General features: G+C 43.7%; 1 protein-coding gene across 4 annotated transcripts in view; it reads left to right on the top strand.

Annotated features, from left to right (window-relative positions):
- LOC141052323 (uncharacterized) overlaps positions 1-19,903 on the top strand; it is a 136,519-nt gene that overhangs the window by 20,871 nt on the left and 95,745 nt on the right. The window contains exon 2 of one of the 4 annotated variants that reach the window (XM_073549534.1): positions 13,520-13,621. The exons of 2 other annotated variants lie outside the window; for them this stretch is intronic. In XM_073549534.1, coding sequence (XP_073405635.1) covers positions 13,520-13,621 — 102 coding nt within the window. Of the gene's footprint in view, positions 1-13,519; positions 13,622-19,903 lie in introns of those variants that run through there. One more of the 4 variants, XM_073549537.1, reaches the window with a different exon arrangement.

Raw genomic sequence — 19,903 nt, forward strand, 5'->3', positions numbered from 1 at the left:
ACGATGGTTGGTAGTGACCACCGACGCAAGTCTTCTCGGCTGGAGTGCAGTTTTTCGCCACCACACGGCACAGGGTCATTGTTCCATTCGAGAGTCACATCTCCCCATCAAAATCTTGGAGATACGAGCGATCAGACTAGCCCTACAGAGTTTCCACCATCTCCTCGCAGATCACCCCATCAGGATCCAATCCGACAACGCCACGGCCATGGCATATATCAACCGTCAAGGGGGGTACCCGGAGTAGGATGGCCATGCAAGAAGTGAGTCACCTCCTCCATTGGGCCGAGACCAACCATTCATCTATCTCGGCGGTCCACATCCCGGGGGTGGAGAATTGGGCGGCGGACTTTCTCAGTCGCCAGGGCTTTGCCTCAGGAGAGTGGTCTCTTCATCCGTAAGTTTTTCAGCAGATTTGCCATCTCTGGGGACTCCGAATGTGGATCTCATGGCGTCAAGAGTAACATAGTTCCTCGATTCATTGCCCGACCGCTCGATCCATGCGCCATCAGAGCAGACGCCCTAGTTTTGCCTTGGAACCGGTTTCTACTCCCATACAATTTTCCCCCTCTTCCCTTGCTTTCAAAGGTCATCAAGAAAGTCAGAGCAGAAGGGGTACCAGTGATCCTAGTCGCGCCGGATCGGCCGCGCCGGGCATAGTACGCAGAACTAGTCCAACTTTTCGCCAACGTTCCCTGGCGCCTTCCAGATCGCATAGATCTACTCTCACAGGGCCCGATTTACCACCAGAACTCCGGGGCCCTGTCTTTGACGGCGTGGCCATTGAATCCTGGATTTTAGCACAAGCTAGTTTCTCTCACGAGGTAATCACCATGATTAGTGCTAGGAAGCCCATCCACATTTATCACCGTACATGGAATATCTTTTTCTTGTGGTGCAAGGACCATGGCCGTTCCCCCTCTGGTGTTCTCCATCCCTTCCATATTGGAATTCCTGCAATCCGGATTAGTCAGGTTTCGCACTTGGCTCGCTCAAAAGGTCAAATTTCAGCTTTGTCAGTTCTCTTCCAACGCAAAATCGCCACCAAATTGCAGGTGGGGACATTCATTCAGGGAGTTTCCCATGTGGCGCCTCCCTATAAAAGGCCGTTGAACTCATGGGATCTTAACTTGGTCCTCGGAGCCTTGCAGGAAGCCCCTTTCGAACCACTGCAGGACGTACCACTAACTTTTCTATCTTGGAAGGTGGTTTTCCTAGTGGCAATTACATCAAGTAATCGAGTTTCGGAATTGGCGGTCCTGTCCTGCCGCCCTCCATTCCTGAACTTTCATCAGGACAAGGCAGTTTTGAGGATGTCCCCGTCTTTTCTGCACAAAGTCGTGTCTTCCTTTCATCTCAATGAGGAGATTGTTTTGCCTTCATTCTGTCCGGCACCAGTCCATCGTATTGAGAAGGCCCTCCACACCCTGGATGTGGTTAGGACTCTTTTAACTTTTTCTGTGTTCAATTAGTGTCCTCCTAGTGGCAAGCAGCATAACACTCATGGTCCTGTGTCCCCCAATGATTGGCTCGGAGAAAAGGATTTTACGGTGAGTACACACAAAAATCCCTATTTCTAATACTTTCTCTTTCCAGAGAAACACCAAGTTTTCAGGCCATTTCTCCATTAAGAGCTGTAAAAGCTGGTTGTGCAAATAATGATAATGGTACACTGTCCTTCGCAACAAGCTTGATGAGCTGTCTTTTAACCCCTTCATGACCCAACCTATTTTGACCTTAATGACCAGGCCATTTTTTTGCAATTCTAACCACTGTCCCTTTATGATGTAATAACTCAGGAACGCTTCAACGGATCCTAGCGATTCTGAGAATGTTTTTTCGTGACATATTGGGCTTCATGATAGTGGTAAATTTAGGTCGATAATTTTTGCGTTTATTTGTGAAAATAGCAAATTTGGTGAAAATTGTGAAAATTTTGCAATTTTCAAATTTTGAATTTTTATTCTGTTAAACCAGAGTTATGTGACACAAAATAGTTAATAAATAACGTTTCCCACATGTCTACTATACATCAGCACAATTTTGGAAACAAAATTTTTTTTTTTTTTTGCTAGAAAGTTATAAGGGTTAAAAGTTGACCAGCGATTTCTCATTTTTACAACAAAATTTACAAAACCATATTTTTTAGGGACCACCTCACATTTGAAGTCACTTTGAGAGGTCTATATGGCAGAAAATACCCAAAAGTTACACCATTCTAAAAACTGCACTCCTCAAGCTACTCAAAACTACATTCAAGAAGATTATTAACTCTTCAGGTGCTTCACAGGAACTATAGCAACGTGGAAGGAAAAAAATTGACATTTTAATTTTTCCAGCAAAAATTTTCATTTAGCATCAATTTTTTCATTTTCACATGGGTAACAGGATAAAATGGATCGTAACATTTGTTGGGCAGTTTCTCCTGAGTACAACGATACGTCATATGTGGTCATAAACCACTGTTTGGACACACGGCAGGGCTCAGAAGGGAAGGAGCGCCATTTGACTTTTTGAATGAAAAATATGCTGGAATATTTAGCGGTTGCCATGTCGTGTTTGGAGAGTCCCTGTGTGCCTAAACATTGGAGCTCCCCCACAAGTGACCCCATTTTGGAAACTAGACCCCCCCCAAGGAACTTATCTGGATGCATAGTGAGCACTTTGAACCCCCAGGTGCTTCACAAATTGATCCGTAAAAGTACTTTTTTTCAGACATTTTCTTTTAGCCTCAGTTTTTTTCATTTTCACATGGGCAGCAGGATAAAATGGATACTAAACTTTGTTGGGCAATTTCTCCTGAGTAAACCGATACCTCATATGTGGTCATAAACCACTGTTTGGGCGCACAGAAGGGAAGGAGCGCCATTTGACTTTTTGAATGGAAAATTAGTTCCACTCGTTAGTGGACACCATGTCACGTTTGGAGAGCCCCTGTGTGCCTAAACAGTGAAAAACCCCCCACAAGTGACACCATTTTGGAAACTAGACCCCTTATGGAACTTATCTAGATGTCTGGTGAGCACATTGAACCCCCAAGTTCTTCACAGAAGTTTCTAACGCAGAGCTGTGAAAGTCGTGAGCGGGGGTCGTATCGGTGTCTCCAGCCATGCCCGATGCTATTTCAGCATAGGCCATGACTGGATTGTAATATTTCATCAGTTTTCATTGATGAAATATTACTATCGCTCTGATTGGCTGTTGAAAGTGAAACAGCCAATCAGAGTGATCGTAGCCACGGGGGGCGAAGCCACCCCCCTGGGTTGAAGCACATAGGATCCTATGTCTGTGGGTCGGGTACCCCGGTCACCCGACTCGCAGGAGGGTGATTTATACCATGACTCCTACGTAGGCGTCATGGCTCATATTGGCATGAGTTTTCATGACGCCTACGTAGGCGTCATGGGTCGGGAAGGGGTTAAACACATCTGCTGTTAATGTTATAGTAACTTTGTCACTTACAAAATATTTTGTAACTGATGATTGAGACGCTCTTTCCTCCTTTGCCTGGCGGGAAGTGCTGGGCTTTGGTTTCTTGGTGCTGCTGTGATCTTTCAATCACAGCTTTGTAAATTTCTGGGTGGTCACCGTTGTAAATGTCTTTTTAGATTGAAAGCTCTTGAAGGAGCATTTTTATCACTGCCTGAGTGTGCAGATTTTGGCATCCCAGCATTTGTTTTCATCTGGGTCACTTATACACTGACACACAATGTTTTTTATGTTGAGTCACTGTGAAATGCTCAAATACAGCCGACTTCATAAGATGCTTCTTAGACATTATGTAATTATGTAAATTTGCTTTCAAAATAATAATTGTCCTGTAAAAAAAGGTACCGTATATACTAGTGTGTAAGCCGAGATTTTCAGCCCATTTTTTTGGGCTGAAAGCCCCCCCCCTCGGCTTATACACGAGTGATATACCTGGGGCCGGCGGGGGTGTCAGATCATACTGACCCCACCGACGCATCTCTGCAGCCCCCCCCCCGCTTCTCCCACAGTCTCAGTCTCCCTTCAGCGGTCACATGGTACCGCTCATTAAACTCATAAATATGTGCATATTCATGAGTTTAATGAGCGGTACCACGTGACTGCTGAAGGCAGGAAGGGAGACCGGGAGTAGTGGGGGGAGCTGCAAAGACCGCACCAGGATGGGGTAATTATTGCTGCTTGCTGCTGTCTGCTGCATCCTCTTGTCAGTGACGTTTAGGCAGCAGAGGGCGCGATGACTGGTTAGTGCGCGCCGCGCCCTCTGCTGCCTGAGCAGTCACTGACAGGACACGGCAGACAGCAGCGATGGATCGGGGACAGGTGAATATCTCAGATGCTGGGTCCTGAGCCAGCAGCAACACCGGTAGCTGTCCCCCATAGCGCGCCGGTGTCTTAGCCTGCTCAGGACACCGGCACCTGGCCCCCAATGACGGAGAGGTGAGTGTCATTTTTCTTTATTTTTTTGCGGCAGCAGCATATGGGGGTATAATCTATGGAGCATTTTATGGGGGCATGTTCTATGGAGCATCTTATGGGGGCATAATCTATGGAGCATTTTATGGGGGGATAATCTATGGAGCATCTTATGAGGGCTTAATCTATGGGGCATAATGATCTATGGAGCATCTTATGGGGTATAATCTATGGAGCATCTTATGGGGGCATAGTCTATAGAGCATCTTATGGGGGTATAATCTATGGAGCATTTTTTGGGGGTATAATCTATGGAGCATCTCATGGGGCAGCATATGGGGGCATAATCTATGGAGCATCTTATCAAGCATTTTATGGGAGCATAATCTATGGAGCATTTTATGGAGGCATATTCTATGGAGCATTTTATGGGGGCATATTCTATGGAGCATCTTATTGGGGCATGATCTATGGAGCATCTTATAGGGGCAGCATATGGGGTATAATCTATGGAGCATTTTATGGGGCCATAACCTTTTTGGAGCAGCATATGGGGCCATTATTAACCTTTGTGCAGCATTATATGGGGTGTGTTCTGTATGGCGCATCTTATGGGGCCCATCATGAACTGTATGGAGAATTATCATTGAATCGTAGAGTTGGAAAGGGATCTCCTGGGCCATCTGGTCCAACCCCCTGCTCAAAGCAGGATTCGCTAAATCATCCCAGACAGATGACTGTCCAGCCTCTGTTTGAAGACTTCTATTGAAGGAGAACTCACCACCTCTCGTGGCAGCCTGTTCCACTCATTGATCACTCTGTCAAAAAGTTTTTTCTAATATCTAATCTGTGTCTCCCCATTCAGTTTCATCCCATTGCTTCTAGTCTTTCCTTGTGCAAATGAGAATAAAGATGATCCTTCTACATTGTGACAGCCCTCGAGATATTTGTAGACAGCTATTAAGTCTCATCTCAGTCTTCTCTTCTTCAAGCTAAACATTCCCAAATCCTGCAACCTTTCCTCATAAGACAGGGTTTGCAGATGGGTCACCATTCTGGTCGCTCTTTTCTGTACTTGCTCCAGTTTGTCTTTTTTAAAATGTGGCGCCCAAAACTGGACACAGTATTCTAGATGAGGTCTGACCAAAGAGGAGTAGAGGGAAATAATGACTTCACGTGATCTAGACTGTATGCTTCTGTTAATACATCCTAGAATTGCATTTGCCTTTTTTGCTGCTGCATCACACTGTTGACTCATATTCAGTCTGTGATCTATTAGTATACCCAAGTCTTTTACACATGTGCTGTTGCTTAGCCCTATTCCTCCCATTCTGTATATGCTTTTTTTCATTTTTATTACCCAGATGTAGTACTTTGCATTTTTTCCTGTTAAAAACCATTCTGTTAGTTGCTACCCACTGCTCCAGTTTATTTATATCTTTTTGAATCCTCTCTCTCTCTTCTCTAGTATTAGCTATCCCTCCAGGCTTTGTGTCATCAGCAAATTTAATCAGTTTACCCTCAATTCCTTCATCTAAATTGTTGATAAAGATGTTGAACAATACAGGGCCCAGGACAGAGCCCTGTGGTACCCCACTTGAGACATCCTTCCAACTGGATGTGCAGCCATTTACGACCACTCTTTGGGTCCGATCACTAAGCCAGTTATGAATCCACCTAACAGTTGCCTTGTCCAGTTCATACTTAGTCATTTTTTCAATAAGGATTGTGTGAGATACTTTGTCAAATGCTTTGCTGGTCAAGATATACTATATCTAGAGCATTACCCTGATCCACCCAATCAGTGATTCTGTCATGACTTACTAGTTACAAACCTGTGCTGACTCTGTTTAATCACTTCATTCTTATCCAGGTACTTACATACATGTTGTTTAACCCCTTTCTGCCATCCGACGTACTATCCCGTCCATGGGACCTGGGCCCCTATGCCCATGGACGGGATAGTACGTCTCAGCGATCAGCGGCGCCCACGTGGTGAGCGCCGCTGATCGCGGCCGGGTGTCAGCTGATTATCACAGCTGACACCCGGCACTATGTGTCAGGGGCGGTCACGGACCGCCCCCGACACGTTAACCCCTTGCACACCACGATCAAACATGATCGCGGTGTACCGGGGGTTAAAGGGAAGCATCGGCAGGGAGGGGGCTCCCTCCGTGCTTCCCTGAGCCCCCCACGGCAGCGCAATGTGCAGCGCTGCTGCGGGGGGCTCCTTTCCTGCAGGCCCCTGAATCCAAGATGGCGTCGGGGGCCTGCAGGAAGCTGGCTTCCTCAGTGCCTGCAAAGCGCAGGCATGAGGAAGCCTTCCGCACTGCCTGTGACAGATTGCTGATCTGTCACAGTGATCTGTGATGTGACAGATCAGCGATCTGTCACAGGACAGTGATGTCCCACCTGGGACTATTTAATAAAGTTAAAAAAAAATAAAAAAAAGTGTAAAAATAAATTTAAAAAAATCGCCAAATAAATTAGAAAAAAAAAAATATATATTCCCCCAAATAAATCCATTTTATGGAAATAAAAAAAACAATAAAAGTACACATATTTGGTATCGCCGCGTCCGTAGCGACCCGCCCTATAAAACTGTCCCATTAGTTAACCCCTTTAGCGAACCCCTTAAAAAATAAAAATAAAAAACGAAGCAAAAAATAATGATTTATTATCATACCACCAAACAAAAAGTGTAATAACGCGCGATCAAAAAGACGCATATAAATATCCATGGTACCGCTGAAAACGTCATCTTGTCCCGCAAAAAACGAGCCGCCACACAGCATCATCCGCAAAAAAATAAAGTTATAGCTCGCAGAATAAAGCGATACAAAAATAATTATTGTTTATATAAAATAGTTTTCATTGCATAAAACCGACAAAACATAAAAAAAACGACCTAAATGAGGTATCGCTGTAACCGTACTGACCCGAAGAATAAAAGTGCTTTATCAATTTTATCGCACGCGGAACGGTGTAAACGCACCCCCCAAAAGAAATTCATGAAACGCTGGTTTTTGTTCATTCTGCGTCCCTAAAATCAGAATAAAAAGCGATCAAAAAATGTCACGTGCCTGAAAATGGTACCAATAAAAACGTCAACTCGTCCCGCAAAAAATAAGACCTCACATGACTCGGTGGGTCAAAATACGGAAAAATTATAGCTCTCAATATGTGGTGATGCAAAAACTATTTTTACAATAAAAAGCGTATTTTAGCGTCTGACAGCCGCCAAACATAAAAACCGCCATAAATAGTAAATCAAACCCCCCGTTATCACCCCCTTAGGGAAAAATAATAAAATAAAAAAAAGTATTTATTTCCATTTTTCCATTAGGGTTAGGGCTGAGATTAGGGTTAGGGGTGTGTTGGGGTTCGGGTTGGAGTTAGAATTGGGGGTTTCCACTGTTTGGGCACATCAGGGGCTCTCCAAATGCAACATGGCGTCTGATCTCAATTCCAGCCAATTCTGAGTTGAAAAAGTAAAATGGTGCTCCTTCCCTTCCAAGCTCTGCCATGTGCCCAAACAGTGTTTTACCCCCACATGTAGGGTATCAGCCTACTCAGGTTAAATTGCAAAACAATTTTTGGGGTCCAATTTCTCCTGCTACCCTTAGGAAAATAAAAAATTGGGGGCAAAAATATCATTTTTGTGGAAAAAAATGATTTTTTTATTTTCACGTCCGAGCGTTATAAGCTTCTGTGAAGCACTTGGGGGTTCAAAGTGCTCACCACACATCTAGATAAGTTCCGTGGGGGGTCTAGTGTCCAAAATGGGGTCACTTGTGGGGAGTTTCAATAGTTAAGGTACATCAGGGGCTCTCCAAACGCACATGACACCCGCAGACCATTCCATCAAAGTCTGCATTCCAAAACATCACTACTTCCCTTCCGAGCCCTGACGTGTGCCCATACAGTAGTTTTCTCCCACATATGGGGCGTCAGCATACACAGGACAAATTTCACAACAACTTTTGGGGTTCAATTTCTCCTGTTACCCTTGGGAAAATAAAAAAATTGGGGACTAATTGATCATGTTTGTGGAAAAAATACGATTTTTTTATTTTCATGCCCTGGCATTATAAACTTCTGTGAAGCCCTTGGGGGTTCAAAGTGCTCACCACACATCTAAATAAGTTCCTTAGGGGGTCTAGTTTTCAAAATGGGGTCATTTGTGGGGGTTTTCCACTGTTTAGGTACATTAGGGGCTCTCCAAAGGCAACATGACACCCGCAGACCATTCCATCAAAGTCTGCATTCCAAAACGTCACTACTTCCCTTCCGAGCCCCGACGTGTGCCCATACAGTAGTTTTCTCCCACATATGGGGTATCAGCATACTCAGGATAAATTGGACAACAACATTGGGGTCCAATTTCTCCTGGTACCCTTGGGAAAATAAAAAAATGGTGACTAAAAAATCATGTTTGTGGAAAAAATACAAATTTTTTATTTTCACGCCCGGGCGTTATAAACTTCTGTGAAGCACTGGGGGGTTAAAAGTGCTCACCACACATCTAGATAAGTTCCTTGGGGGGTCTAGTTTACAAAATGGTGTCATTTGTGGGGGGTTTCCACTGTCTAGGTACATCAGGGGTTTTCCAATCGCGACATGGTGTCCGATCTCAATTCCAGCCAAAAACGTCAAATGGCGCTGCTTCCCTTCCGAGCTCTGCCATGCGCCCAAATAGTGGTTTACCCCCACATGTGGGGTATCAGCGTACTCAGGACAAATTGCACAATAACTTTTAGGGTCCTGTTACCCTTGGAAAAATAAGAATTGAGGGTGAAAAGATCATTTTTGTGGAAAAAATATGATTTTTTAATTGTACGGCTTTGTTATAAACTTCTGTGAAGCCCTTGGGGGTTCAAAGTTCTCACCACACATCTAGATAAGTTCCTTGGGGGGGTCTAGTTTCCAAAATGGGGTCACTTGGAGGGGGTTTCCACTGTTTAGGTACATCAGGGACTCTCCAACCGTGACATGGCGTCCGATCTGAATTTCAGCCAATTTTGCATTGAAAAAGTCAAACGGCGCTCCTTCCATTCTGAGCTCTGCCATGCGCCGAAACAGTCGTTCCCCCCCCACATATCAGGTATCAGCGTACTCAGGACAAATTGTACAATAACTTTTGCAGTCCAATTTCTCCTGTTACCCTTGGTAAAATAAAAAAAATTGAACCTGAAGTATTTTTTTTGTGAAAAAAAGTTAGATGTTCATTTTTTTTTAAATATTAAAAAAAATTCCTGTGACGCACCTAAAGGGTTAATAAACTCCTTGAATGTGGTTTTGAGCACCTTAAGGGGTGCAGTTTTTAAAATGGTGTCACTTTTGGGTATTTTCTATCATATAGACCCCTCAAAGTGGCTTCAAATGTGATGTGGTCCTAAAAATAAAATGGTGTTGTAAAAATGAGAAATCACTGGTTAACTTTTAACCCTTATAACTTCCTAACAAAAAAAAATTTTGGTTCCAAAATTGTGCTGATGTAAAGTAAACATGTGGGAAATGTTAGTTATCAAGTTTTTTGTGTGCCGTATCTCTGTGATTTAAGGGCATAAAAATTCAAAGTTGGAAAATTGCGAAATTTTCAAAATTTTCGCCAAATTTCCGTTTTTCTCACAAACGCAAGTTATTTGAATGAAATTTTACCACTAACATGAAGTACAATATGTCACGAGAAAACAATGTCAGAATCACCGTGATCCATGGAAGCGTTCCAGAGTTATGACCTCATAAAGGTACAGTGGTCAGAATTGTAAAAATTGGCCCGGTCATGAACATGCAAACCACCCTTGGGGGTGAAGGGGTTAATAATTTGATCAAATTCAATATGGATATTCAAAAACATTTAACCTACTGATGTCTCAATTAATTTTACTTGTATTGGTATCTATTTTTATTTTCGAAATTTACCAGTAGCTGCTGCATTTACCAGCCTAGGCTTATACACAAGTCAATAAGTTTTCCCAGTTTTTTGTGGCAAAATTAGGGCGGGTCGGCTTATACACAAGTATATACGGTATATTGAAATTCTTGCAAGAAAAGGGAATCGTGCACTGTATAATTTAGGATTGAAATAAAACACTTTGCATAAATCAATACGACAGATAAGTATAAAGTTTGTAAAATGTTAGCTTTACTCTGAACTTTCATTATCAGGCTTTTCTCAGGGTACAGCTCACTAAATGCTTCACATCATATTTCCTCACAGTATATCAAGAGGAGAGAGGGAGCGTGTTTGTGCTGAATCATATTACAGAACACACACATAAAAATGTCTTCATCGATCCTGTTACTGTATTTCCAAATTTGAGATGTTAGAAAACAGTTTTTCCCCTAATATTCAATGGATAGCGTACAGTATATAAGTCAACAGAGCAGCTTATTTCTTCGAACAGGAGCTAAGAGGAAAGGCAAACTAAACCTCAAGCACACAGAGACAGTATATACTGGACTATTGATTTATGCACAGTTTATTGAAAGTTTAGATATGCTTTAATAAGTACTTGCCTTAATCCTGCTTTCCTGTTCACTCCAGAAGTTCTGAGATGAATTTAGACTTTTCTTCCCTGTGTGTTTTATTGGTTTTTTTTTCCCTTATCTGTAGAGGAGGAGCTTCACTACTGAGCATGAACATAAACTGCAGCAAAGATTCATCTCAGCTAAAAGTCTAGACCTTAGATCAGGAATAGGACACATTTATAGGACATTTCATAACTTTCCCAAAATCTTATGAAAAAAAATATTCCCCACAAACTGCATTGAACTACTGTACCCAATTTGCTATATATTTTAGGAGTCGGTCCTTTTTATTCCAACTCTGACTCCACGACTCCGACTCCACAGCCCTGGTTGGCAACCATATGAGAGCTGTGGGGGATGCCAGATGTTTCCGGTTTCTTTCAACATGATACAGGGCGTGACCTCCCTCAGAAATTAACGAAACAGCACACGGCTTCACATGAGCACTTAACCCCTTGGTCGGTCACTCCCTTTCCTGACCCTGGGATGGTCCTAGCTTGCCTCACCTGGGTTCTGATAGCTGAAACTCCAAAACCTATGATGGATCATAACTTCTCAACGGAAGGTCATAGGGCAGCAGTTTTGGGGCCATTGGATCCGTCCGGGCCCCTGTTGCGCTTAGAGATCAAACATTGCTTTGCTACCTGGTTTGTACTAGCCGTTCTATGTATCTCCCATCCCTGGTATGCTGGAATGGATCAAAACCCTGGCAGGCATTCGGTCCATTCCTGAGAACTTGACAATTTACCCAGTATATGGCTTGGATGTGCGATAACTCTATAATCTTATTAAATTACAGCTCTCATCTGGGAAATTTGAAGCAGTTACATAGTGTGGACTCCTGGCAAGGGGTTCATCCTGCCAGGAAGGTCTTGGTAGCAGCTAGGCTGCTGAAAGTGTAAGCTTTGTCACTTGGATCTTTTGAGCTGGACCACCTGCTTAGCCAGATGTCCGGTCTCTGCTTCAAACCGATAACATAGTTGATTGGCAAGAAATGAGATCTCCCCCATGTTTTTCAGAGCATATGCACATCACTGGTGGTTTTCTACTTAGGACTCGTCTCTGTAAGCCAAAACTGAAAGCTTCTTTATCAGAGTTGTACCCATTACACGGACACTGTACAATACTGAAAGAAAAGTCTGAATAGCTGTGGCTTTCCCTAACATACTGAGTTGTTGGGAGCAGAAGTGATCAACTAATTGCCTTGTGAGGTGCATTCTGAAAGTGGTGGTCACTGATGAGACAGTGATTAATTAGGTATTTATCTAGCACACTGCTTAAGCATCTTGGGTGCGTGTTAGAGAGGATACGCATGTCTCAAGGAGTATAGCCCCCAACTTGGTGCTTTAGCTGTAAATGGAGAGTGCAGGACCCCTCATTATGGGCTGGTCAGTGAATGTGATAAATATGTAAAATTAAAATACCCGTTGGTAACATTCTTGGTTATACTCTACCTTACCATTGCCGTAAAACGATGGGTACCATTAGGCAAAATTTGCCCACAATTTTTTACATATTCAAGTATATAAACATTAGAATAGTTGGGTATGTTGATCTTGTTACATTGTGTTTTTTTCCATGGACTTCAAATTTTTTTTTTTTCATATTTACATGCCGCTTGAATCAGTCCGGCTATGTCATTTCAGGCAGGTATGCTGAAACACCGCAGCATTTCAGAGTAAAACATACCTGCCTAAAATGTTAGAGCCAGTGTTAGATTCATGCAGCCTGTGTTTCAGCATGAATCAGAGCCTGGCTGCACAATTGCAGCCAAGTATGTGTGTCTCGTGTGTATGGCTGCTTTTACACTTACCGCTGTTTTTGAGGCCTGTTTTTGCAGGCCGTATCACCGCAATTTTTACTGTCTGCCGCAAAAAATCTTGCGGATTGCCTTTTTTTATTTTTCCAGTACTATTGAAGTAGTATTGGGGGGGGGGGGGGGACGGTGTTCACAAAACCAGAAGGCACGGTGCGCCACAAAAACAAACTTCTGTTTGTTTTTGCGGCCCCATTGAATTACAATGGGGGCCATGTCCGTGCGCCGTATAAAAGATCGAGCAACCGCACTCGATTTTTGCGGGACGATTTTGCAGCCCCATAGAAATCTATTGGGGCCGCAAAATTGTAAAAGCTGCCTAACTGGGGCAGGGAGAAGCCATCCGGGCGCCGTTTTCTCTGAAATATTGCAGCATTTCAGAGCAAAACGTACCTGACCGCAGTTGCGCAGTTAGTAACTGGTTCCATTTTAATAGTTTTCTTTAGTTTCCAGCTTTTTGCTTTGGAGACCGACCACTTCTGCTTGACAGTAGAATATGCACAGTGCTTATAGGCTTTTTTTCTATTGAGCTTGTAAGCACTTATGACATTGATCAGGATAGCTTGAGCAAGCTGTTGCCTTTTTAATCCTGGCCAGCATTAGAGCAGTGCTTGCAAGCTATACAGCCATTCTTGGTCTAAGCAGCTAGCAGTAAAGAAAAGTATTAACTCAAGAACAGATGCAAATATTAATGAGCAGTAAATTGCAAAAGTACTTGTGACAAGCACCACACCACAATATCTATCCAGTGTCTGTTCGTTGCTCTAGACTCGTGGCATTAACAAGATTGACGAAGAAAGTGATTTCATAAAAGGTCTGAACAGAAGTGAGCAGGAATTTCAATCAAGAATGAAAAACATTTTTAAAAAGGTTAGCAAGTACATCTTTTTTTTTTTTTTCTTTTTCTTAATAATATCTATCGCTTTTAAAAATGTCATACTTTCAGTTTTAGAAAGATTCTGTCCTTTCCTAGAAATATACCAGAAATTTTAATCAGTGCAGTCTCCATTGGACTTTCATACCCATGAAAGTAATACAGCACGCCAATAGATTTGAATGGAGCCATGAGGCGTGTATAATTTACCTGGTTCCAGCGCCATAAATGTGCTTGCTTGCTTACTGCTCAAGACACCGTCTGCTCAGTGTGAAAGTTTAATCCTTAAAGGGGTTTTTCCTCATGAACAAAGTACATTGTAATTAATAGATCATGCAATAAAAATAAGTTCCACAATTGGTTGTGTTTAAAAAAACAAAAACAAATTAAAATCCTGTGCTAAGATATCTTGCAAATGTGCCCCTGCTGTGTACTGTGTAATGGCTGGGTTTCACCATACAGGAACATGGTCTGATCATACCACATCTCCTGGGCAAAGGAGGAAGCAAAAGAGAGGATTCAGGCAAAACAGCATGGGATTACAGCTTATTTTTCGTGAAGCAAAACATTTCACTTCCTGTTTTTAAGTAATGTTTTAACTCAAAGAAAAAATCAGCTATGATGTCTATGTACTCTCTTTTGCATCCTCCATTGGCTAGAAGCTGTGGTATGATCAGACAATGTTCCTGCCTTGTCAGGCACAACCATTACACAGTATACAGCAGGGGAATATTTAGAAGATTATCTCAGCATAGCAATTTTTTTAACCCCTTAGTGACGGCCAATTTTGACCTTTATGACCAAGCCAATTTTTACATTTATGACCACTGTCACTTTATGTGGTAATAACTCTGAAACGCTTCAACGGATCCCACTGATCCTGAATTTTTTTCGGGACATATTGTACTTCATGATAGTGGTAAAAAAAATTTCGATACGACTTGTGTTTATTTATGGAAAAAAAACAGAAATAATTTAGAAAACATATCAATTTTCAAACTTTTACATTTTGTGCCCTTAACCCCTTTCTGACTGCTGACGGGATAGTACGCAGCGGTCAGACTCCCCTGCTTTGAGGTGGACTCCGGCGGTGAGCCCACCTCAAAGCCGCGACATGTCAGCTGTTCATAACAGCTGACATGTGCCCACGATAGCGGAGTCACCATCCGCCCGCGTCTATTAACTAGTTAAATCACGCTGTCAAGCGCTGACAGCAGGCATTTAACTACCGCTTCCGGCCGCCGGGCTGGAAGTGAGCGCATCGCTGACCCCGCCACGTGATCGTGGGTCGGCGACGCGTGGCCATTGTTGTGGATTTTTTGGCTGGGTGAATTTACCCCTGTGCATACTGTGGCCTGTCCTAATTAGACAGAGTCTTATTGAGCGCTCAAAGGAAAAGAGGAAGCTACACTTGGTTAGCAACAACTCATTCCAGCAGAACTCTGGAAATTTTATTGAATATACTTGGTTTTATCAGCTGTACAGAAAAGAGTGGTTACTCATTAACATAAAGGCTTTACTTATCTAATTGGTCAGTTTAAATACATGAACATATATGGGTGTCTGACCTGGGGTTACTTAGACACCATGTGATTTACTGTCCGGAGTCTTGCACTCGTCAGCAAGTCTCCAATATCGTCTGGACCATCTGGCCTTACTTCCTCATTCCCTATGTCTGCTAGATATTTCTCAGGTCAGAAGACAATGCTATCATGAGTTGACTGGGTAGCAGGTCAACTTCCACCTACTAGTTATAAGGTTCAAACTGTGAATATGTATCTGTATGCATATGGCTATATAAGAATACATGAGTATATGGAGTATATAGCCTATAGCAGGCAAGTGAGGTCTATATGAAATACATATACATATATATTTCCATAACACCTTGACAACCAGAGGTCTCATTGAGACCTCTATGGTTGTTGCAGGCACATTGCTGTGAGCGCCGCCCGGTGGTTGGTGCTCAAAGCAATGCAGTAAATCTGCTACATATGGGCGATCTGCTCATCGCCCATATGTAGCAGAACCGAACGAGTTGTGCAAGCTTCTAGCCTCCTATGGAGGCTATTGAAGCATGCCAAAAGTAAAAAAAAAAAAAAAATTAAAAGTTCAAATTACCCTCCTTTTCGCCCCAATCAAAATAAAATAAGAAAAAAAATCACACATACACATATTGGGTATCGCCGAGTTCATAATCGCCCGATCTATCAATACAAAAAAAAAGCAATAACCCGATCGCTAAATGGCGTAGCGAGAAGAAAATTTCAAAACGCCCGAATTACGTTTTTTGGTCGCCGTGACATTGTATTAAAATGCAATAACGGGCGATCAAAAGACCGTAGCTGCACAAAATTGGTATAATTAAAAACGTCACCTCGGCCCGCAAAAAATAAGCCCTCACCCGACCCCAGATCACGAAAAATGGAGACGCTACGGGTCTTGGAAAATTGCATTGTTTTTTTATTTTAGCAAACTTTGAAAAAAATTTTCAACACTTAGATAAAAGAAAACATAGACATGTTTGGTGTCTATGAACTCGTAATGACCTGGATAATCATAATAGTAGGTCAGTTTTAGCATTTAGTGAACCTAGCAAAAAAGCCAACCAAAAACAAGTGTGGGATTGCCTTTTTTTTGCAATTTCACCGCACTTGGATTTTTTTTTCCCATTTTCGAGTACACCACATGCTAAAACCAATGATGTTGTTCAAAAGTACAACTCTTCCCACTAAAAATAAGCCCTCATATGGCCATAGTGACGGAAAAATAAAAAAGTTATGATTCTGGAAAGAAGGGGAGTGAAAAACGAAAAAAAGACAAAAGCTCCGGTCATGAAGGGGTTAAATCAGAGCGTGGTGTCACACAAGATAGTTCATAACTATCATTTACCTTATGTCTACTTTACATCATCAGAATTTTGGAAACATAATTTCTTTTTCACCTCATTGGGGGACACAGGACCATGGGTGTTATGCTGCTGCCAGTAGGAGGCTGACACTAAGTGAATACAAAAATATTAGCTCCTCCTCTGCAGTATACACCCACACGCTGGCTTCAGCCGAACTAGTTCATGCTTAGTGTCTGTAGGAGGCAAATGGGTCTAGTCTTCAGACCACAATTTTTTTTTATTTTATTTTTCGATTTTTATCTTTTTTTTCAAGGATTACAGGGTTGACAGATCCCTTCAGGGTTCCGATCTCCCCAAACCAACAACAGGCAGGAACGTGGCCACGTACCCCCTCCTGCACCGTTGTAAAGTATGCCTGAACTTTATTTTAGTGGCGAAGGGTCCCTTCTGGGCACCGCTCTCCCCACACCAACAGATGGGAACATTGAGTGTCGCCTCCTTGTACCCCCTTCTGCAGCCAGGCTTATTACAGCCGGACCAATAGCCCTGTCCCAGCCCGGGGGAAATTAACCTCTAGGATGTACTGAGGCACTGATGGCATCCATGCGCCCCCACTGCATCACCACTGACAAACACCTTTAAGTGGATGGAGTGTTCCTTCACTGTCCACGCTGCAGCAGCTAACCTGGTTGCAGAGCAGTCCAGGCAGAAGAATGGGTCCTGCGCTTCAGCTTCTATGGCGGGTAAGTGTGGCTTGGATCATGGATGTGCAGGAGGGCTCCTGTAGCGCACACCACAATCCCTGCTAGATAACCCCCCCCCCCGGTCGCGAACCGGCCAGCACAGAAAACAGCCTGCGGCTTCGGTATGTGCTAGGTCGCCACCCAGAAGATCCTCCCACTGCATTGCATTGCTCCATCGGCTCAGCCCACACACTTGGCGCTTCTCGCTCAAGACGAGACTGCTTCTGCTATTCCCGTCAGCCATTTTTCTTACCGTCCACGCTTCTGCACGTGTAGCACGGTGATTCTTCCCTGGCTGCATTTTCACTCCGGACATCCTACATCATCCAGCCGGATTTCTACTGGAGGGGCCTGTGCAGAGGAGCGCAGGGCACTGGGAGGTCTGTCCCCCAGGACCTGGGTAAGGGCTGAGCTGCGATATGGATAGGCATCTCTTTGGCACTTCTCTGCAGTATTTCACTGGGAAATGGCCACGATTCTCTCTATTGGAGCATTTAGCAGACTCCAGACATACCATGTCACTGTCTCCAAGAGGGCTAACAAAACAGTGTTTTTCACATCATGTCCCACCTGTCAGACTTCGTTGCCACGGAGACAGAGTACACCTCTCTGCATGGCCTGTGATCCCGAATGCGCTCAGGAGCCCTCCGCCGCGACCTACCCCAGTGTACCTAGCCCCCTGAGTGGGTTTCTTCACTTACGCAGTTCATGGCGTTACTAGCTAAAGCAATTGAGTACCTTTACCTTCAAGATCCCTCCATGGGTCGGGGCATTCGTCTGCATGTCTACCATCGGGAACCGTGGGCCTGCAGGGGACGTTCTCAGTCAAAAGCTACACGGGCATCTAGAAAACAAACCCATAGCTCGATTACCGGGCCCTCTCGCGCCTCTGCATCCATGCACTCAGTTTCTCGCTCCCTCCTCACCAGGGATTCGCAGCAAACAGTACTGAGTACTAGTCTGACAGACTCCTCGACCTGGATTCGCCGGACTAACGACGGTGGATACTCTTATTGAGGCTGTCAACCAAACTTTGAAGGTTGACGAGGACTTTCTGCCCCGGATCACGCGGTTACCTTCAAGAAAATCAAACTTCCTCATAAGGTGTTTGCCAACCATCCCGAGTCTCAGGACATAGTTCGGCGGCATAGAGAGTGGCAGGACAAATGCTTCACAGGTCAGAAGCCTGGAAGCTGGATCTCTTGCACTTGGCACTTTACAGGTACTCCTTGTCATTCACTTCCATTCGTTTAGCTTGTTCATGACTCTTATTGACTTTCACTTGTATGTGGCAAATCTCTTCATTGTAAGGTGCGTATATACTGGCTGGTTTTGTCATGCACTGGTCATTTTTTACATGGGTTTTGATTATATCCATTTGGGATGTTACTAACTCATTACAAATATTTACAGTTTGCACGTTACACTTTATTTATGAATTAGTCCTGATTTTTTTTTTCCATCCCTTATATAACCTATCATTTTCAATGAAGGTTTTTTCCATCTCACTTGAGTTCATCTGAGTACTCTGTGCATATGTTTGTTGGTACCCACCTTTTGTGATTCCTTGCTCCCATACTCTTTTCATGTTCCTGAAGCTTGACCCATATCATTTTTATCATTTTTTTTAACCGTTTGTGTCAAACATTAATAAAGATTTAATTTGAAACTTTATGCCTTGATTTATCGTCTTACCTCTATAAGACTTATTTCGTGAGCAGATGTTTTTTGCCTTACCCTCTATAAGACTGTTAATATGTGGTCACCTACTCCTGTTTCATCATGCCTGGCTCTCTGTCGTTCACGACGAATGGTTCAGTGATCTGGTGTCTTCCAGATACAAAATAGAATTTTCTTCCCGTCCGCCGGCGCGGTTCTTCCTTTTACCGAGCTATCAATTTGCTTCGCCAAGATGGGGTCGTTATTCTGGTCCCAGAAAACGAGAGGTTTGAGGGGTTCTACTCAAACCTATTCATGGTCCTGAAGAAGGATGGACTGGTGCGGCCCATGCTGGACCTAAAACTCCTAAACAAGTTTGTCAACGTCCGGTACTTAAGAATAAAGTCCCTCCGTTCTGTCATCACCTCGATGGAGAAGAGGGAGTTACTAGCACCTATTGACATCTGGGATGCTTACTTTCATATCCCGATTCCCCACCACCACCACCAGAAGTTCCTGCGCTTCACTGTTGGCGAGGAACATTTCCAGTTCACAGCCTTGCCCTTCGGCCTCGCCACCGCTCCCAAAGTGTTCATGAAGGTCATGGCGGCCTTCATGTCCATTCTACACTCTCGGGGCATGGTAGTGTTGCCTTACCTAGATGACCTTCTAATCAAGGGACAGTGCTTCCAAGTCTGCGCGGAGTGCGTGCGTATCACTTTGGATACTCTTTCTTGCCAGGGCTGGATGATAAACTTTAAAAAAAAAAAAGTCTTCCCTGTTCCAGCTCAGCAGATATCCTTTTTAGGGATGATCCTGGACACCTCCTGAGGGTTGGTGATTCTACCTCGAGACAAGGTCTTAGTCCTTCAACAGGGAGCCTGGGCACTTTGTCGCCTGTCTCCTCATTCCATCTGATTCCGCATGGGGGTCCTGGGCAAAATGTTAGCAGCGATGGAAGCTGTTCCCTTCGCCCAGATACACCTCCGTCCTCTGCAGAATGCGCTTCTGGCAGCCTGGGACAG

Source organism: Dendrobates tinctorius, unplaced genomic scaffold (assembly GCF_039654945.1).
Source record: "Dendrobates tinctorius isolate UK_male_01 unplaced genomic scaffold, ASM3965494v1 ptg000159l, whole genome shotgun sequence".
Lineage (NCBI taxonomy): Eukaryota > Metazoa > Chordata > Amphibia > Anura > Dendrobatidae > Dendrobates > Dendrobates tinctorius.